This window comes from Helianthus annuus, chromosome 9 (assembly GCF_002127325.2).
Source record: "Helianthus annuus cultivar XRQ/B chromosome 9, HanXRQr2.0-SUNRISE, whole genome shotgun sequence".
Classification (NCBI taxonomy): domain Eukaryota; kingdom Viridiplantae; phylum Streptophyta; class Magnoliopsida; order Asterales; family Asteraceae; genus Helianthus; species Helianthus annuus.
Window position 1 is genome coordinate 45,528,015 of NC_035441.2, and position 17,247 is coordinate 45,545,261.

The window sequence follows — 17,247 nt, forward strand, 5'->3', positions numbered from 1 at the left end:
GGAGAAACAAGCGGGAATATGAATTTTGGGGGTAGAGATCATGAAAATTTAGGTGGAAAGTTTTAATTGACTAAGGTAATACGTCGCAAAGAAGGGCTATAGCGCCTAGATGGCGCCCTTGCACACCAAAACGGTGGGCGCTATGCCCATAAAAAAAACAACGGCGTGAAGAATATCGCGGCGCCATGTGTTGATGATTTGGAATTTTTGACTGTTTAACAACGGTTATATTTAAAAAAAAAAAAAACACAATTTTTTTAAGTTTTCACACTATAAATACCCTCCTACTCTTCCATTTTTTTTACAACTCAATACATTCCCACTCTCATTCTCTATATATTTTTAAAAAAGCTAGTCTCACCTTATTAAAAAAAATGGGTTCCCCGTCGGAAGACTCTTTCACCGAAATTCACCGAAAATTTTTTTCACCCGACGAAGACGCGGCCGAGGAAGAAGCGGTTACGAGTGCATGTACTTTTGTGATACAAGCATTTGAGCACATTCGGCCTACTCCCCCTCCACGACCCATCTTGCGACGCACCTATATCTTGCGAGATCGTGAAGCCGCGAACGAGCGTTTGATGAAAGACTATTTTGATGCGACACCGGTTCACGGACCGAATGTTTTTAGACGACGTTTTCGGATGAGCTAAAGGTTATTTTTGCGCATTAATAATGATTTGGAAAATAGGTATGATTTCTTTAAGCAAAGAATGGACGCGCGAGGATATCTAGGCTTCACCTCAATTCAAAAGGTCACATCCGCCTTACGCGTATTATCATACGGAAACACGTACGACATCAACGACGAGTATTTGAAGATGGCGGAGAAAACAACCCGAGATTGCTTGGAACATTTTTGCTATGGTAAATTTTATTGTCTTTTATTTATTTACTTTTACATATTTATTTTTTAGTAGCTTACATATTTAAAAATTAGTAGCTTACTAATTTTTAAATTTTAGGTATATGCCAGTTATATGGAAAACGTTATTTGAGAAACCCCACTTGGAACGACCTTCAAAAAATATATGAGGTGCATCTAGAAAAGCATGGAATACCCGGCATGATTGGTAGCTTGGATTGTCGTCAATGGCGTTGGTATAATTGTCCAACCGCATGGCGAAGTCAACATACACGAGGTGATCAAAAAGGGCCAACTTTGGTATTACAAGGTGTTGCGTCATACGACCTTTGGGTTTGGTCGGCCTTCTTTGGTGTAGCCGGGTGTTTTAACGATATTAATACGTTAGAGGCTTCACCATTAATAGAGGGCTTCACCATTAAGCCGGGTGCCAAAATTATATTCCCGAAGATTTAGTCGAAGGAACCCAATCGACACTGGAAGAGAGACTCGCAAATGCTCAACTATTGCGATCTAGAGAAATACATAACACGTTGAAGGCGGATTTGGTTGAGCATGCTTGGGCGATTCGCCCAATTCGATTCAACAGTGATCACGACGAAGATTCCGAGGAAGAAGAGGTTGAGGAATTCGAAGACGGGAACTTTGATGACGTAGGTTTGGATGCTGGAGAAAACGAAGAGGAAGAAGGAGAGAACGAAAATGAAACCGAAGAATAAATTTATTTTTTAGGTGTAATTTTTTTTGTTTAACTTTTTTTTAATTTTAATGTATTGTTTTTTATTTAATGGAATGTTTTTTAATTTTATAAAACTTAAAAAATATTTTAAAAAAATGAAAATTAAATTAATTTAGTAATGATGACAAAGGGGCTTTATGACTACGGCCTCAAATTGCATAACGCCCCATAAAGCCCCTTGCTGACGTGGCATGTCACATGTCGCATAACGTCCCTAAAAGGGCTTTATGACTACACATGCCCTAAGAGGGACTCTAAAAAGTTTAAATGTTTAATTATATAATTAAGAGGGTAATTAAGAAGTTTAATGGTAGAATCAAGGAGGACAAAATATTTTATATAAAAAAATATTATTTTAAACAAAATCAAGTTAAAGAGAATAAGATATTTACTTAAAACAGTTTATAAATCTTCCTTGTTAAAAGGAATATCTCTCGACATGTTCTTTCAATACTTTAGCGATAATGTTATTTAATATATAAAATAGTATTTAAATATTAATTTCTTATACTTAGGGGCTGTTTGGTAGTCTCTTAATAGCCATTCAGATGCTACCTCTTAATGGTTTAAAACCTCTGAATGAATAAGAGGTAATCTCAAGTCTGAATGGTTAAGAGGTAACCTCTGAATGGTAAATCATCACATGTCACATTTCTTCTACCTTCTCATTGGTAAAATTTTTAATGGTTCCATTAAGAGGTAGCCTCTTAATGACCATTCAGAGGCTACCAAACAGCCCCTTATTATCGTTGTATTGAATTTTGCAAACTTTGAAAATAAGATTTACATATAAAATTCACAATACAACCTTTATAAGAAAAGTTGCAAATTTTAATCAAATTTGTAACTTTTCTAACAAAAGTTGCAAATTTCATTAAAATTTGCAACCTTTAGAGAAAAAATGTTGCAACTTTTAGTAAAATTTGCAACTTTTTTTTTAAAAAGGTTGTATTAGAAGATCTAATGCAACCTTTATGTTCAAAGAAGTTGCATTAGAGTCAAATGCAACTCATTTGATAAAGGTTGCTTCTAAAAAGTTGCATTAGGCCTATTTTCTAGTAGTGAGATTGTTGATCTTAAAGATTTTTTACATACCACATTTCAAATTAAAGATCTTAGGATACTTAATTACTTTCTTGGTCTTGAAGTCCTACATAATTCTACTGGTACCATTTTGACTTAACGAAAATTTGCTATGGACCTGGTCAAAGAGTTTAATGATTCTGCTCTTCCTGTTTCTGCCTGCCCATTACCTCCTCACCTGCAGCTTCGTACTTCAGATGGTGATGTTCTTCCAGATGCTATAAAATACCGCCAATTGGTTGGTAAGTTGAATTATCTAACTCACACTCGTCCAGACTTGGCATTTGCTGTTGAGTTTCTTAGCCAGTTTATGCAAGATCCAAGACTTCCACACTGGACTGTTGCATTACATACTATTGCTTATGTTAAAAGCACTGCTTCTCAAGGCTTGTTTTTTAATAACTCTCCTACATTTGAGTTACATGCCTACTATGATTTGGATTGGGCATCATGTCCTAACACTCATAAATCTGTCAGTGGATACTTTGTATCATTCGGAGGTAGTCATCTTTCTTGGAAATCAAAAAAGCAACCTACTGTGGCTTTAAGCTCTACAGAAGCAGAATATCAATCGATGAGGCGCGTCACTGCTGAACTTGCTTGGTTAACAAGATTATTGTCTGAACTAAAGGTTCCCAATGTCACTCCAATCCCTCTCAAATATGACAGCGAAGCCGCTATTCACATGGCTAAAAATCCTGTTTTCCATGAACGCACTAAACACACTGAATTGGACTACCATTTTGTCTGAGAAAAGCTTCAAGAAGGTCTGATTACTTTGTCTCATACTCGTACAATTGATCAGGTTGCTCACATTTTTTACCAAGAGTTTGCCTGTAGGATCGGTTTTGACTCCCGAACGATTGTAAACCGACTCGTGTAACATGCGGAATCCGTACATGAACGTGACCGAACACACGACCGTACTATAAACGTGATTCTATTGATAATCTGAAAACGTACAAAGCACCACGAATCACCTTGAGCACTTTCTCTCTCTAGACTTTCTTTCTCTAAGCACCAAGCTCTCCAATCTCCAAAATGGCAAAAGTCTCTAAAGCTAACCCTAAGGGTTCTATTTATAGGCAAAGAATATAAGGAGGTTCTCCTTATATACAATAATGCCACTTTGCCTTTCTTATCTAAATATTACAATATAAGTCTAGTTGGATCAGTTTCTTGCTACGGTCTGGATTGACGGAGGCGATAAACATAAATGCACTAACATTGCCCACTGCTCAACATTCGGTTCTGCTGCACAAGTTGGGTATCTTAGACCCTCCAACTTGAGGGGGGGTGTAGTCACGTGCTATGCACAGCTGTCATTATGAATTCGTTACGTTTGTTAGATCAGTTAGTTATCTGTATTATTTGTAATATATATAGAATAACTTCTTGTAATTAGGTGAGTTGAATGAATTCAGTTTTTTCTTAAATTTCAATTTCTCTCTGATCACAGATTGATCATTATAATTGTGTGACCATGTTGTTTCCCATCATTAGATCACTCCCTATATTTGATTACAGTTTATAGTTTTAATTATTAATAATATTGAATTGTAGATTAAGCAAATTCAATCACTTGAGTGTATCATTAATCATACAACTTTTTCATGGGGGCATGCATGACAAATCATAAGATAGAAGAAAAAACCAAAATCATGGATCATACAAAAAGAATACAAAATATGGATCATACAAATTTTCGTTGGAGAACCAAATTACTAACGATTTTTAATCATTACAAAATAAAATCAAACCGTTAAAAACCAAAATAAACTGTTTACTCCTGTTGAATTTTATGTTTATCTTCACCAATATTATTTGCATTATTTTCTGTTAAGTAGCAATCCTTCAGTTAGAGTGACATTATTTAAAAGTGTACTTAATCATTTTTATAAAATAAAAAAATCACTTTGTCATACCTTTATGCAATTGTTTAACTTGAACATGTTTAATAATGGCCATGATGTCACATTATTAACTTATGTCATACCTTTATGATCCATACATGGTGTTAACTATCATGGTGACATATGTGATCATGTTATCCTATAGATGCATTGGATTATATATCTTGTGATTCAGTTTGGTTTTATACGACCAGTTTTTTATTAAAAACATAAAACAAGCAGTTTAATACAGTTTGAAACTTTTTAAGTCAACCAACCTAGAATGTTTAAAAAACAAAACCAAAACCAAATCTATGCTCGGTTGAACGGTTTCAAAGTTTTAAAACGAACCACTAACACCCTTGTTATCTATACATCAATGCACTCCGTCTAATGTAAGGTAGAAAACCCATGAATGTGTAATCGATACCCTCAAGTATCATTTGTGACACAAAGAAGTGTCATTGGATGTAAGTTTTAGTGACAAATGTTTAAGATAGTAATAAAAAGGAATGTTTATCCATATAAGGATAATACGTATGTGTTATTCACACTCTTTAAGAAAAAATAATCATAAAAATATCAAAATCCATTATCCACACCTTTGGTGTTATTATAGGGATTTTTATTATTAAGCTATCATTTTATGTGCATGTAATCGATACATGACTTTAGTGGCATATCTTCGTAAGTCGCTAAAGACATTTTGTTGTAATAAAATATAAATATCCAATTTATAAAATACTTTCATAATGAAGAAGAAACATATTTTGATTTATGATACTACTTTACTTATGTAGGTTGAGTTAAATTACTAAGGGTCACAAAGAAGAAGAAAAAATATATGATGATTTATGATACTACTTTATTTATGTGGGTTGAGTGAAAGTATAAAGGGGTTTAAAAAAAGTTTAAGAAACCATAATAGAGTGAAGAGTGTCAAAAAAACCAATTAAGTGAAAAGGTAATTTTGTGTAGGAGAAGAAAAATAATATACACATTCAAGTCACATATAGGGTTGTAAACAAACCAAACGTTCAGCGAACAGTTCGTGAATCGTTCGGTGGGAAGTTTCTTTATGTTCGTTCGATTAGCTTAACGAACGAACACGAACAAAAAAAATTGTTCGGTTAGTTTAACGAACGAGCACGAACAAAGGTTTCGTTCGTTCGACTGCATTCGTGAATGTTTGGTAATATGTTTGGTTACGTTTGTTCATGTTTGTTTGTTTACGCTCGTTCGTGTTCATTTGATTACATTAAAAAATAATAAATAATAAACCTTTTATCTAAACATAATGGAAACTTAAAACTGGAAACCTTATTTTTTTCTATGTTAGCTAAACTTGGGACATTCAAGACATTTTTTTGGGATACTTATATCTAAGTTAGTTAAACTTTGAATAATTATGTCTAAGTAATTCTGGATAATTATGTCTAAGTTAGTTAAACTTGATTCATTGTTTGGTGGTTGCAGTAGACTTTTTGTGTTTTGATTTATGTCCAATGTTTAATGTCACACCTCAACCGATGGCGGAAACATCTGAGTGAGACGAAAACGAGATTGCTCGATACATCATAACGTGCTAATTGTGACAATAATTAATTAATTCGAATTCCATTTCATACTAAAACGAAGGTACATTGTCATTAAAGGGAAAGTACAACATCTTGTAAATAAAGGATAACAACATAAGCAAAATACATAAACTAAAGTTTAGGTGTGTTTCTAGTCCACCATAATAACATTCTTCATGCACCATCACTAGTTTCCTACAACATCTGTTAAAATAAAAGTCAATATAAAGTTGGCGAGTATACAAATTTGATTACATAGCATAAGTGTGAATAAAAGTTGTCTCATATCCAACATGGTAAATTGCATACGTTGTTTCATAACATACTAACACGTGTAAACTAAAAGTCAAACCAAAGTATACCGCAATAGTGCATATCCTTATCGCCGAAACGACAAGGCCGCGAAATAGATTACTTAACAATACCACAAATACGGGGGGGGGGGTGCGTTAATTCTATAGCGCTATAATTGTTAAGGTAGGCTTGCAAAGTTAATGAGCATATAGTACACAAGTATGAGTACAGAATGTATAAACAAGAATATAATAAGCATCGTGTTTAAGTGGATAGAGTGATTATATGAATAGGTTTGATCATGAGTATATGATTTGTAATATAGTGTACATGTTGCACCCAAAGTGTGTTAAAAGGAAAATGAGATCGAGTATACTCACGGTTTACGTAGTGAATTTCACGAACGTGAGTTGATGTGTTGAGGATTTGAAATCCGCCGAGTTATCCTACAAGGATAAACGAGGCGTATGAGTTCGATGGATTTTGGAAACGGAATGTAAGTGCGAGATGCTTACTTAGTAAGAAAGTACATAAATTTATCTTGATAAACACCCAAATTTGGACACCATGATTAAGTGTTTTTCATAGGCACAAGTTCGCCTATTGGAAGTCCGAACATGAGGAGTTCAATCCAAGATATTATAACCATAACCCTTGATATCTATCCATGATTTGGTTAGTGCTTAGGGTTTGGTTATTTTATAGGTATACAAATATGGGGTAGGGATATGGTAAAAAGTGTCTAAAATGTAAGAAGGGTAAGAAGTGTTTTAAACCATTGGATATTTGATCTAATGGTTGAGATCAATAGGGTATAAAAATGTAAATTGTGTTTTAATTAGAGGGACCTTATGTAAAATTGAAGGGCAATAGTGTCTTTTTTAATGTTTGAAATATGGTAACCATATCATACACGACCAAAAACTCCTACATTCACTCCTTTTTCCTTAAATATCGGAATTAATGATTCACCTTAATTGTAGGAGGTCTTTGGTTGCATATTCGTCATACATTATCATAAAGAGAACTGTAATCAGATTCATGGCGTGGTGTTTTAAAACAACTGGATAAAATTGACTATGATTCAAGTCATAGTGTTTTATCTGGATACATTGTTCATGGCGTGGTGTTTTAAACATCTATGATTCAAGTCATGGTGTTTTATCTGGATACATTGTTCATGGCGTGGTGTTTTAAACATCTATGATTCAAGTCATGGTATTTTATCAATACAAAACATTCCCAGATTTTAAAACACCATGACTATGATTCAAGTCATGGTGTTTTATCTGGATACATTGTTTATGGCGTGGTGTTTTAAACATCTATGATTCAAGTCATGGTGTTTTATCTGGAGACATTGTTCATGGCGTGGTGTTTTATCAATACAAAACATTCCCAGATTTAAAACACCATGACTATGATTCAAGTCATGGTGTTTTATCTGGAGACATTGTTCATGGCGTGGTGTTTTAAACATCTATGATTCAAGTCATGGTGTTTTATCAATACAAAACATTCCTAGATTTTAAAACACCATGACTATGATTCAAGTCATGGTGTTTTATCTGGAATCCAAAAAACATTGTATAAGGTTTTTGCGAAAGATGTTGTGGGGTTGTTTCGAAAAGATAAGAACATAAAGGGTGTTACGGTGTGTCATGGTGGTGAGAAGGTTTTTCACCGGAGAGAAGGGAGGGGCTTTTGTGGGTGTCGGCTTGCCGGAAATACGGCCGGAGAAGGTCGTCGGACTTTACTTCGGTGACCGGAGTCTAGAGAGAGGCAGATTGTTTCATCTTGGGGGCTATGGTTTTGGTGGAGATGAAGGAGAAAGAATCGTAAGAAATAATATGTTTCCTAAAATTTCTCCTAAAATAGTTAACACATGATCTAATTTCCTTTAATTGACTTTAACTACTATTAGGAGTAAATTACATTATTACCCTTATTCATTAATATAATTGATGGACACATGTCAACACCAGATTATTTCTTACACTTCTTACACTTTAACCACTTTTTACAGGATCCTTTACCTACAAATATGTATATTTTATAATTATTTAGTTAGTAGTCCATTGTTAGATTAGTCAAGTATAGTTATGCATGGGTTGGATGAATCCATTAACCCTAAGGTTCACCAATACACAAATCATCCCAAGGATGATTCGGGTGGCCATGGAACATAAGAATGTAAATCTACAAGTTAGTAGGTTGCTAAGTAGCCAAATAAGGATAACTCGGGCGTGTACAAACCCAACATGGCAAATGTTAGAGATGAGGCAAAATTAGCTTACTTTGATACTTGGAAGCTACTTAGATAAATCATCATCTAAATCATCAATTCCATCAACATGCTAGACTAGTGCATTCCAATTATAACAAATGTTTGAAGACTTTGTGTAGTTTGGACACTTTGTTACTAGTAAGTGTCCTTGATGACTTGAGTTAATTAGATTGTAGGTGTTTGCACCTTAATCTTTCTGAAATGAAGCCCCAACTCAAGTCCATCAACATGCAAGTTAGTTGGGAACAAGGTTGAGTTCATGTTTATAAGCAAATGTTGCAAAAGATAAAAGTTTCACAAAAACAGGGTTTATAAATACAACTTTCTAAATATGGAAAGTACAAAAATGTAAAGCGTTACATTTAAGGTTAACATGTTTTTATTTTTTATTTTCAAGTTAAATGTTCATTTACGTTCGTTTTTATTCATTTGCATTCGCTTGTGAAAATAAATATTATAAATAACAATAAATTATTGTAACACATTGTTATAAGTACATTTAAAAACATTGTTAACCTTAAAATGGTCCTTCGAGTCTATTTGTTAAAGATGGTCCTTATAACATTGTTTTACAATAATTAAGTTTTATTCATTTGCGTTCATTGTTAGTCTATACTTTTACAACTTACAACATTGTTAAAGATGGTCCTTCGAGTTTGTTTGTTTGGACTTTAGACAATGTTAACATTGCATTCGTTTTACCATATTGGTGGAAGTATGGAACTTACTAGTGGTAAATCCATGAATTTTCTTTAGATGTTAAAGGTGGGGCATGACAAAATAGTTCGGGAGAAATAGGTTGTGCCACACATTATTACAAATCTAATAAATAATACGAAATAAAAAAAAGTTTTTTTTATTAAAAAAGTTACTCTAAAATATTATAAATAATAATTAATTACCATTTGTGATGCGTTGTCATGTGTTCAATGCTATAAGTTGTAAAGATATAGATTAACAGTGTCAACAATATAAATAATAATGATAAGTTGTAAAAATACAGATTAACAATGTTACAAAGAAATATTATAAATAATAACATTCTACATAATGTTATAAGCTGTAAAAATATTAACAATGTTATAAGTTGTGAAAATAAATATTATAAATAACAATAAATTATTGTAAAACCTGGACTAAAACATTTAACTGTCTTTCATCTATGTACTTGTCTACTTGAACCAGCAATAACTTGCCATATGCTTTTTTGCCATGTTTTTTCTTTTAACGGCAAATTTGGATCACTGACAGATTATTAGAGTATCATCGTGTCATCAGTGGAATCACCCAGTCATATCCATATCCACTAGGCATAATGCCTATATACCAATTTAGGAGGAAACCCAATAAATATGGGAAACCCCCCCCCCCCCTTGTGTGAATCGAACTCAGGACCTATTGGTCTCAAAGCCTTATCTCACCCCTAAGATGTCACTAGGCTATAAAGCCATGGACTTTTTGCCATGTTTTTTTATCTATGTTTTAAAATGTCTTCATCGCTCCAAAACTTCTTGAGGTTTGCAAGGGCGTAGCTTTGTGTGGGTGGGAGAGGGCGGCCGACCCCCCGAACGTTTCGCTCAGTAGTGGAGAGCATGTAGTTTTCGTATAGAAATTTTTGGGTATATACGTTTTGACCCTCCGGTTTTACATAAATTTTTGATATATACGTTTTCGACACCCCGGTCGGAAATCTCAAGCTTCTCCACTGGAGGTTTGGTAGTTTAGTGGTAGGAATCTCCGGAGTTGAATTGGTTGGTGTAACCTTGATTTTGCGCCATCAGAACGTTGGTACTCTTCTCTTATCAATGTCGGGTTATTTGTCGTTGATTATGTATTAACCGTAGAGGTCCAGTTTGGATAGTTTGCTATCGATATTTTAAATTGATTTTGAAACATGTTAACTTCGAAGAGCACAAATTAAAATTGGATTACAATGGGTCGAACTCGTTAAAATTACGAAAGGGTTTCCAAATATTTATTAAATATGAAAGAAATTGTCTCAAAATTGAGACGTATATGAATAATGATTGTTTGATTTGTTCAAAGAGCAATTGTTAGGTCCCCTGTAATAATGAGTGACTAATTGATTTCAATTATGTTGAAGAGTGTGGAATAATAAGTCAAACTATCTTACAAATAATTGTAACTAGTTGAGTTCCCCGCGTTACGCGGCGGAAACTCAATCGATAGCGGTTCGGTTCGTTATAGTATGGACACTCGCAATAGCAACCAAAAGAGAAAATTCGATAAATAAAGTCGTGACATGTACAAAAGAATATCAACACGTGTTTTACAGCGATAAAAAACTGTAAAAACGTATATTGGTTCTGATAATACTGATTCCGGTATATATCGAAGTTGTTCGGTCGGAATCAGTTCCGGTTCGGTTTGTCATGGTACATGTTTATGATGCCCATAAAAACTCTAATATGAATGCAACTTTGTTTTTAATAAAGTATACATTGGTATTGGCGTTGTTCAATCGATATCGATTGGATATGATAAGGTAGCGGTGATGTATCATTACGGTATGTGATAAACTACAAATGTAATTTGTTAGAACAATATTATATCTAATATAAAGAAATATGACTAACTAAATTCTTTAAGACAAAATCTTATCGCATATTTAAGTTCATTACCATTTCATTTTAATATCTAAAAAATAATAATATTCAAAAATTATTTAAAAAAATCTCATTCAACTTTGAACATTTACTGTTCATCACCACTTCATAATAATATGTATAATGTATAATGTATAATTTGTATTATATAATAACTAAGAACAAATTACAATACACTAGTCAAATGATTACTAACAATACGCACATTAACTGGAATTTTGTGCTAGATGTTCTCAATCAGATGGGTTTTTCTAATAAGTGGTGCTCGTGGATCAAGGGTGTTTTGTCTTCGGCCAGGGCTTCGGTTTTGGTTAACGGACCCCCTACCTTCGAGTTTAAATGCCACAAAGGCATGCGTCAAGGTGACCCAATTTCCCTATTTCTTTTTGTCATCGTCATGGAAGCTCTCTCGTGCATGTTAAACAAAGCTTGTAATCTGGAGATTGTCAAGGGTGTTTCTCTCCCGAATGGGGGCCCGGTTGTCTCGCTTTATTTTATGCAGATGATGCGATTATTCTGGGTGAATGGTCTAAGGATAATATCCAAAATGTGGTTAGAATTTTGAGATGCTTTCATTTGTGCTCAGGGCTCAAGATTAACGTATCTAAATCGAATTTGTTTGGATCGGGATACAGCCAAGGGAGGTTGACGAGATGGCTGAGGTTGTCGGATGTAGAGTGGACTCCTTCCTGTTCAAGTTTCTCGGATTAAATGTGGGGGCTAACATGAATCGGTGTTCTAACTGGAGACCGGCCTTTGATGTGTTTGAAAAAATGTCTTTCTCTTTGGAAAGCTTCGCTGCTTTCGATTGGGGGTAGAGTTATTTTGATTCGCTCTGTTCTAGAAAGTCTTCCCAGCTATTACTTTTATTTGTACCATGCCCTAGTTAAGGTCTTGCAGGATTTGGAAGCCCTTATTAGAAAGTTTCTTTGGGGAGGGTCCCCGAAGATTAAAAAGATTCATCAGGTCGCGTGGGACAGGGTTGCCTCGCCGGTTAAAATGGGTGGATTAGGGCTTCAACATCTTAAAGATGTGAACATAGCTTTGTTAACTAAATCGGGGTGGAGGTATAAAAACGAGCATGAGAATTTGTGGGTGAAGGTTGTCAACGCTTACACGATGATAGTTCGGCTTGGGATTTTCTTCCTATGAAAAAAGCTTATGGTGGGGTTTGGAGCAACATTGTTTCGACTATTAAAAGACTGTTGATTGATAATGTGCCGATTCGGAATTTATTCAAAGGAGTGGTTAATAGGGGCGATAAAATTTTATTTTGGCTAGATCCGTGGCTTTTCGACGTTCCGTTGAAGGAGAAGTTTCCCGCCCTCTTCAAATTAGAAGTTGTGAAATCTTGTAGTGTGCGTGATCGGTTTGAAGGAGAAAGGCTTTGGCTCTGGAGGCATGACCCGGCTTCTAGTGAGGAGTTGACCGAATGGCAGACGTTAGGGTTGGCTTTGGCTTCGGTCAGCCTATTTTCAGGAGTGGACAAATGGTCGTGGTTGGGGTGTGGGTCGAAGGGGTTCTCGGTGGCGGCGGTCAAGCAACACATCATATCCAAGCGTGATTTAGTAACCGTTATGTTATGAAGTGGTGCAAATGGGTCCCAAAAAAATGCAATGTCTTTGCTTGGCGTGCGGACTTGGATAGAATTCCTACGGTTGAGGCTCTTGAAAAAAGGGGTATGGTGGTGATCGATGACATGTGTAAGTTCTGTAATGAAGACATCGACTCGGTGACTCATATCTTATCCGCGTGTCCGTTAGCTATGGGCGTGTGGGAGAAAATCAGTTTTTGGTGCAGAATCCCGAGGTTTTTTATTTTTTCGTTCAGAGATTTACTTGAGATGCACAACATGGGAGACAGAGGGCAGTCGGAACGAAATGCTATTCACGACATTGTGCTTACGACGTGTTGGGTTTTGTGGAAGGCTAAAAACAAATTGAGATTTAACGGTAATAGATGTAGCATTGAAGAGATTTTTAGTGAAATCAGTGTAGTTAGCTTTTTCTGGTTTAAACATAGAGCTAAAAAAGGTAGTTATGAGTGGGGTGATTGGCGTAAATTTGTGAATATGTAAGCTTTTTGTTTTATTTGTCCGTCCTGGTTTTCGGGTTCGGTGTTGTTAATGAAGTTCTCCTTTAAAAAAAAACAATACGCACACAATTACAAACGTTTTTATAGTAGTGGCATGAATGAGGACATTTATATATACTAGAGTAAACAACTTATGGTGAAGGGAGTGGTTACCTATTCCAAATAGGCAAACTCCTAATTCAACCAATCACACATTGTCATGTCAATTCACCTAAATAAGTTACTTAATGCTCAAAAACATTAGCGGTGGTTTACCTAATGGGGTTGAGGTAAACTATTTAAAAAAAATGAAAAATGTGTGATTGGTTGAGAAGGAATAGACCTCACCACACACCCATCTCCCCCCCCCCCCTCCCCTTCCCTCCCTCTCACCGAATCGATGAAGGTTCACCGAATTCCTCAACCAAAATCGGCAAAGGCTTTGTTGGCGGTGGTTTACCGTCTCGGTAAAGAGGTTTACCGCCTCTCACCAAGCTCCATTCCGCTCACCCTTATTGCCACATGTAGACGATCAATGTACGCATATGTAACAAACTTGAAGGCTGTTACAACAAACATAAGTCAAATGATATGAGTTTTTCATCTTTGTTATCTCTCAACTTAAGAAAGAATTCACCAAGTCTAGAACATTTAGAGGCTTTTTGAACTTTTGTTCATAGTCTTATTTCTCTTTAGATTTTTCTTATTCTTCTCACACTTGTGTTCAACCTCATATTTGAAGTTTCGAATTTCTTTTGGTAATCATGACTTATGAGAACCTGCTACTGAAAAACTCACAAAACCTATCAGTACCCTGCTAATCAATAAGATTAAGTAGATCGTAAATTAGGTTGGACAAGTTTCAAGTGTTAATTGTATTTTATACAATATGGATGATCCACAAGTCAAATGTTACTAGAAAGTAGGAACATAAACACAACATCTATGACAAAATCTTTTCGTTGATTACAAGATAGTCCTTGGATGATATCAACGCCAGGAACCTCGTGATGTTCATTAATTGTCGTTCTTCTCACACCTAATAAGGACAAAACCGTCTTTTCACTTTGAGAATCTAGAAGAGAAGAGGGACACAACACAAGACATCAAACTTCACAAATTTGATCTCATATAATTCCCTCGCTTCTACGTATTCTCCTTTTTATTTATTTTTTATATTATCTTATTATACCAAACCACCACTATACCCTACTTGTCTTTTTAAACCCTTCCCTTCAAGCACAAGATTTTTTTTTCAAAAGTAAAGTTACTTGCAAAAAGCAAAATTCGAATTCGATTTCCCGTTTTTTAAAGGTTTAGAGACAAACTTAAACTCGGATTTCAGTTTTCGAGTGTAAATTATATGTTTAACTGACATGTAAATGATCCGTTTTGGTTAAAATTGATCCGGATTTGAATTCAAATTTTCGAATTCAAAAAGGTTCTTCTACTTCTAACTTAATTTTACTTTAAAAGAAACCTTCGAAAATTGAAACACGAGCGCAGATTTGATGAACACCCTAAAATAAGATTATAGAAATTGTCTAAACATTTCTTGATGAGTTTAGATGGCTTTCAATAGAAATACGTTAAATATATAAATTGATTAAATAATAAAGTTTCTTATTTTCTATGTATTTACACCGTAAACATAGAAGGGATCGTAAACATAAAAGGACTTGTAGCCTGTCAGTGTCAAATAGTATGGTAAAAGTGTTTATTCCTAAATGATCAAGAGTTCTAGTCTCATAATCACCATGTAGATTGAAAGATCAATTTATGTGAGTTAGTCATTTTGAAAATAGAAATTGATATAGTAAATTATAATATACGCATGTAATAAACATATAACAAAATGGGAAGCAAAGACTATTTTATACAAGAAAAGGAAAAACCGTACATCTAATTTTTTTATATATATTCTAGTTAAATTATTTTGTACACAACTCTAGTCATACTCATCATACTCAGTAAATTTCACCAAATGAGTAGAGATGTTGTTTTCGGTGAGACCCCCGAAGTAGAGATGCTGCTTCCAGTAAGACCCCGACTCGATATTTTGTACACAACAAGAAATATAATAAAAATCAAGACTTGAAAACTAGAATAATTGCTATCAAAATTCTACTTTAGTATATAGATTATATTTTCATTATACAAAACAAAAAGTATACATGACCCATATATTGAAGTTAAAAAATATAAAAATAAAAAATAAAACATAAATGTATATGGTTATATTTAATGCACAAAATTGTACATATGAAAAAAAAAAATGCACAAAATGTCCATTCCTTAAACTTTGGGCATGTAACCTACCGGCATCGTTACGGCAGCACTACTAGACGATTTGCAACTCAGAAACCCCAACACTTTCCATGAACATTTCCGGTGATCAACACTCCGGCTAACCGGAACCATATTAACCGACTCCGACGGACCGAGAGGCGACTTTGAACTAGTCCGGCGAACCTGCCGGTTCTTTATGTCCCGGATATCCATCTCCGGCGGTGGCACTTTAACTAGCCCAAACAAAAGTACATACCACCGGGAAGAAGATGACTTCTTCCCGGAACCGTCACGGCTAATATCCGCGACGGATTCGGAACTCATGCTTGAGTTCCGGTGCAGCCGTTTGTAATCTAGTGACCGGCTGGTTCTAACTGGTGGGCTCGCGGCGCGCTTGACATCCGCCATTGACTCAGATCTTGACCGTCGACAACCAACCGGTTGGTTCGGTTGGTTGTGTTGACTTTTAAATTGATGTTTTTCACTGTCACTATGAGCAATATGTCTGCTACAATTGCTCCCTGTGACAGTGGAAAATTTTGTCTCATTTTCTGTGGACCCTACTAACAGCTCTGCTATTAGTGGGATTTTACTATTTGTTTGTGGTAAATCGTTACGATGGAGTTGTTCGTTGATGGGTACAAGTTTGCCGCAGAATATGATGTCTTCGGCATGCGACATGGACTTGTCGTCGCAGTTGTCGCTCAAACCTCCCCCGAAAAACTCGAAAAAGTCCTCGGCAGCGGATGATGGTGGCGGATTCAGGCGATCAGCACCTTGATGTTGTGATATTGGGAAATCGGTGAGGGAAATGGTTTCCACAGCTTCTGAATCCTGATCATCATGAAGCTTGTCGTCACTAATCTTGTCACCCATTTGACACAGAAGAATTATGGTGTTTGTGTGTGTTATTGAGAGAATGTATATAGAGGTTGATAAATAAAATTAGAGGAAAAAAATGAATGAAATATAAAGGGTGTGAATGGAGGAAAAGAATCACCGAGGGTTCTTTTCTAAAATTCAAAAGTTGAATTATCTACTTTTTTTATTTTTTATGATATTTTTTATTGGATAAAAATTGTTCTCCATTTTGTTTTCATCATTATGATATTTTTTATTGAATAAAAATTGTTCTTCATTTTGTTTTCAAAGAAATAGAATGTTCTTTGTTTTATATAATTGATGTGCTGTGAAACTAGCTCTCCATTTTATTTGTTAATAACCGAGTTAACCTTTCTATTTCACTTATACTAGATATTTATCCGTGCCGCGCGTTGCGACGGCAACATCGTGTTTGTGACTTCGTTACACGCGTTGCACTGATGATATTAACTTGTGACGCCCGCACACGTGACATGGATTTTTTTTACTTTGTCAAACATGTTGAATTCATGACATTAACATGGTTAGGCATAGATAACGAAGAGTACGTCTCGCACGTTGCGGTGTAAAGTCATAAAAATAATTTAAACAAAAGAATTAAAATATTGGAGAAGATGAGGTGTGAAGTTATTAAGTAGA

General features: G+C 35.1%; 2 protein-coding genes across 2 annotated transcripts; one reads left to right on the forward strand and one right to left on the reverse strand.

The window, feature by feature from the left end:
• The first annotated feature begins 2,799 nt into the window (after positions 1-2,799).
• On the forward strand, positions 2,800-3,438 carry LOC110875621 (secreted RxLR effector protein 161-like). The gene has a single exon (XM_022123823.1). The coding sequence runs from the start codon at positions 2,800-2,802 to the stop codon at positions 3,436-3,438; it is 639 nt and encodes a 212-aa protein (XP_021979515.1).
• A 12,221-nt stretch (positions 3,439-15,659) lies between these two features.
• Positions 15,660-16,675, reverse strand: LOC110877531. Its single transcript, XM_022125684.2, has one exon. The coding sequence runs from the start codon at positions 16,600-16,602 to the stop codon at positions 15,733-15,735; it is 870 nt and encodes a 289-aa protein (XP_021981376.1). The 5' UTR covers positions 16,603-16,675; the 3' UTR covers positions 15,660-15,732.
• Positions 16,676-17,247: the final 572 nt, after the last annotated feature.

Coding starts and splice junctions, on each gene's coding strand:
- LOC110877531 (XM_022125684.2), bottom strand. CDS start 16,602: ATGGGTGACAAGATTAGTGACGACAAGCTTCATGATGATCAGGATTCA.
- LOC110875621 (XM_022123823.1), top strand. CDS start 2,800: ATGGACCTGGTCAAAGAGTTTAATGATTCTGCTCTTCCTGTTTCTGCC.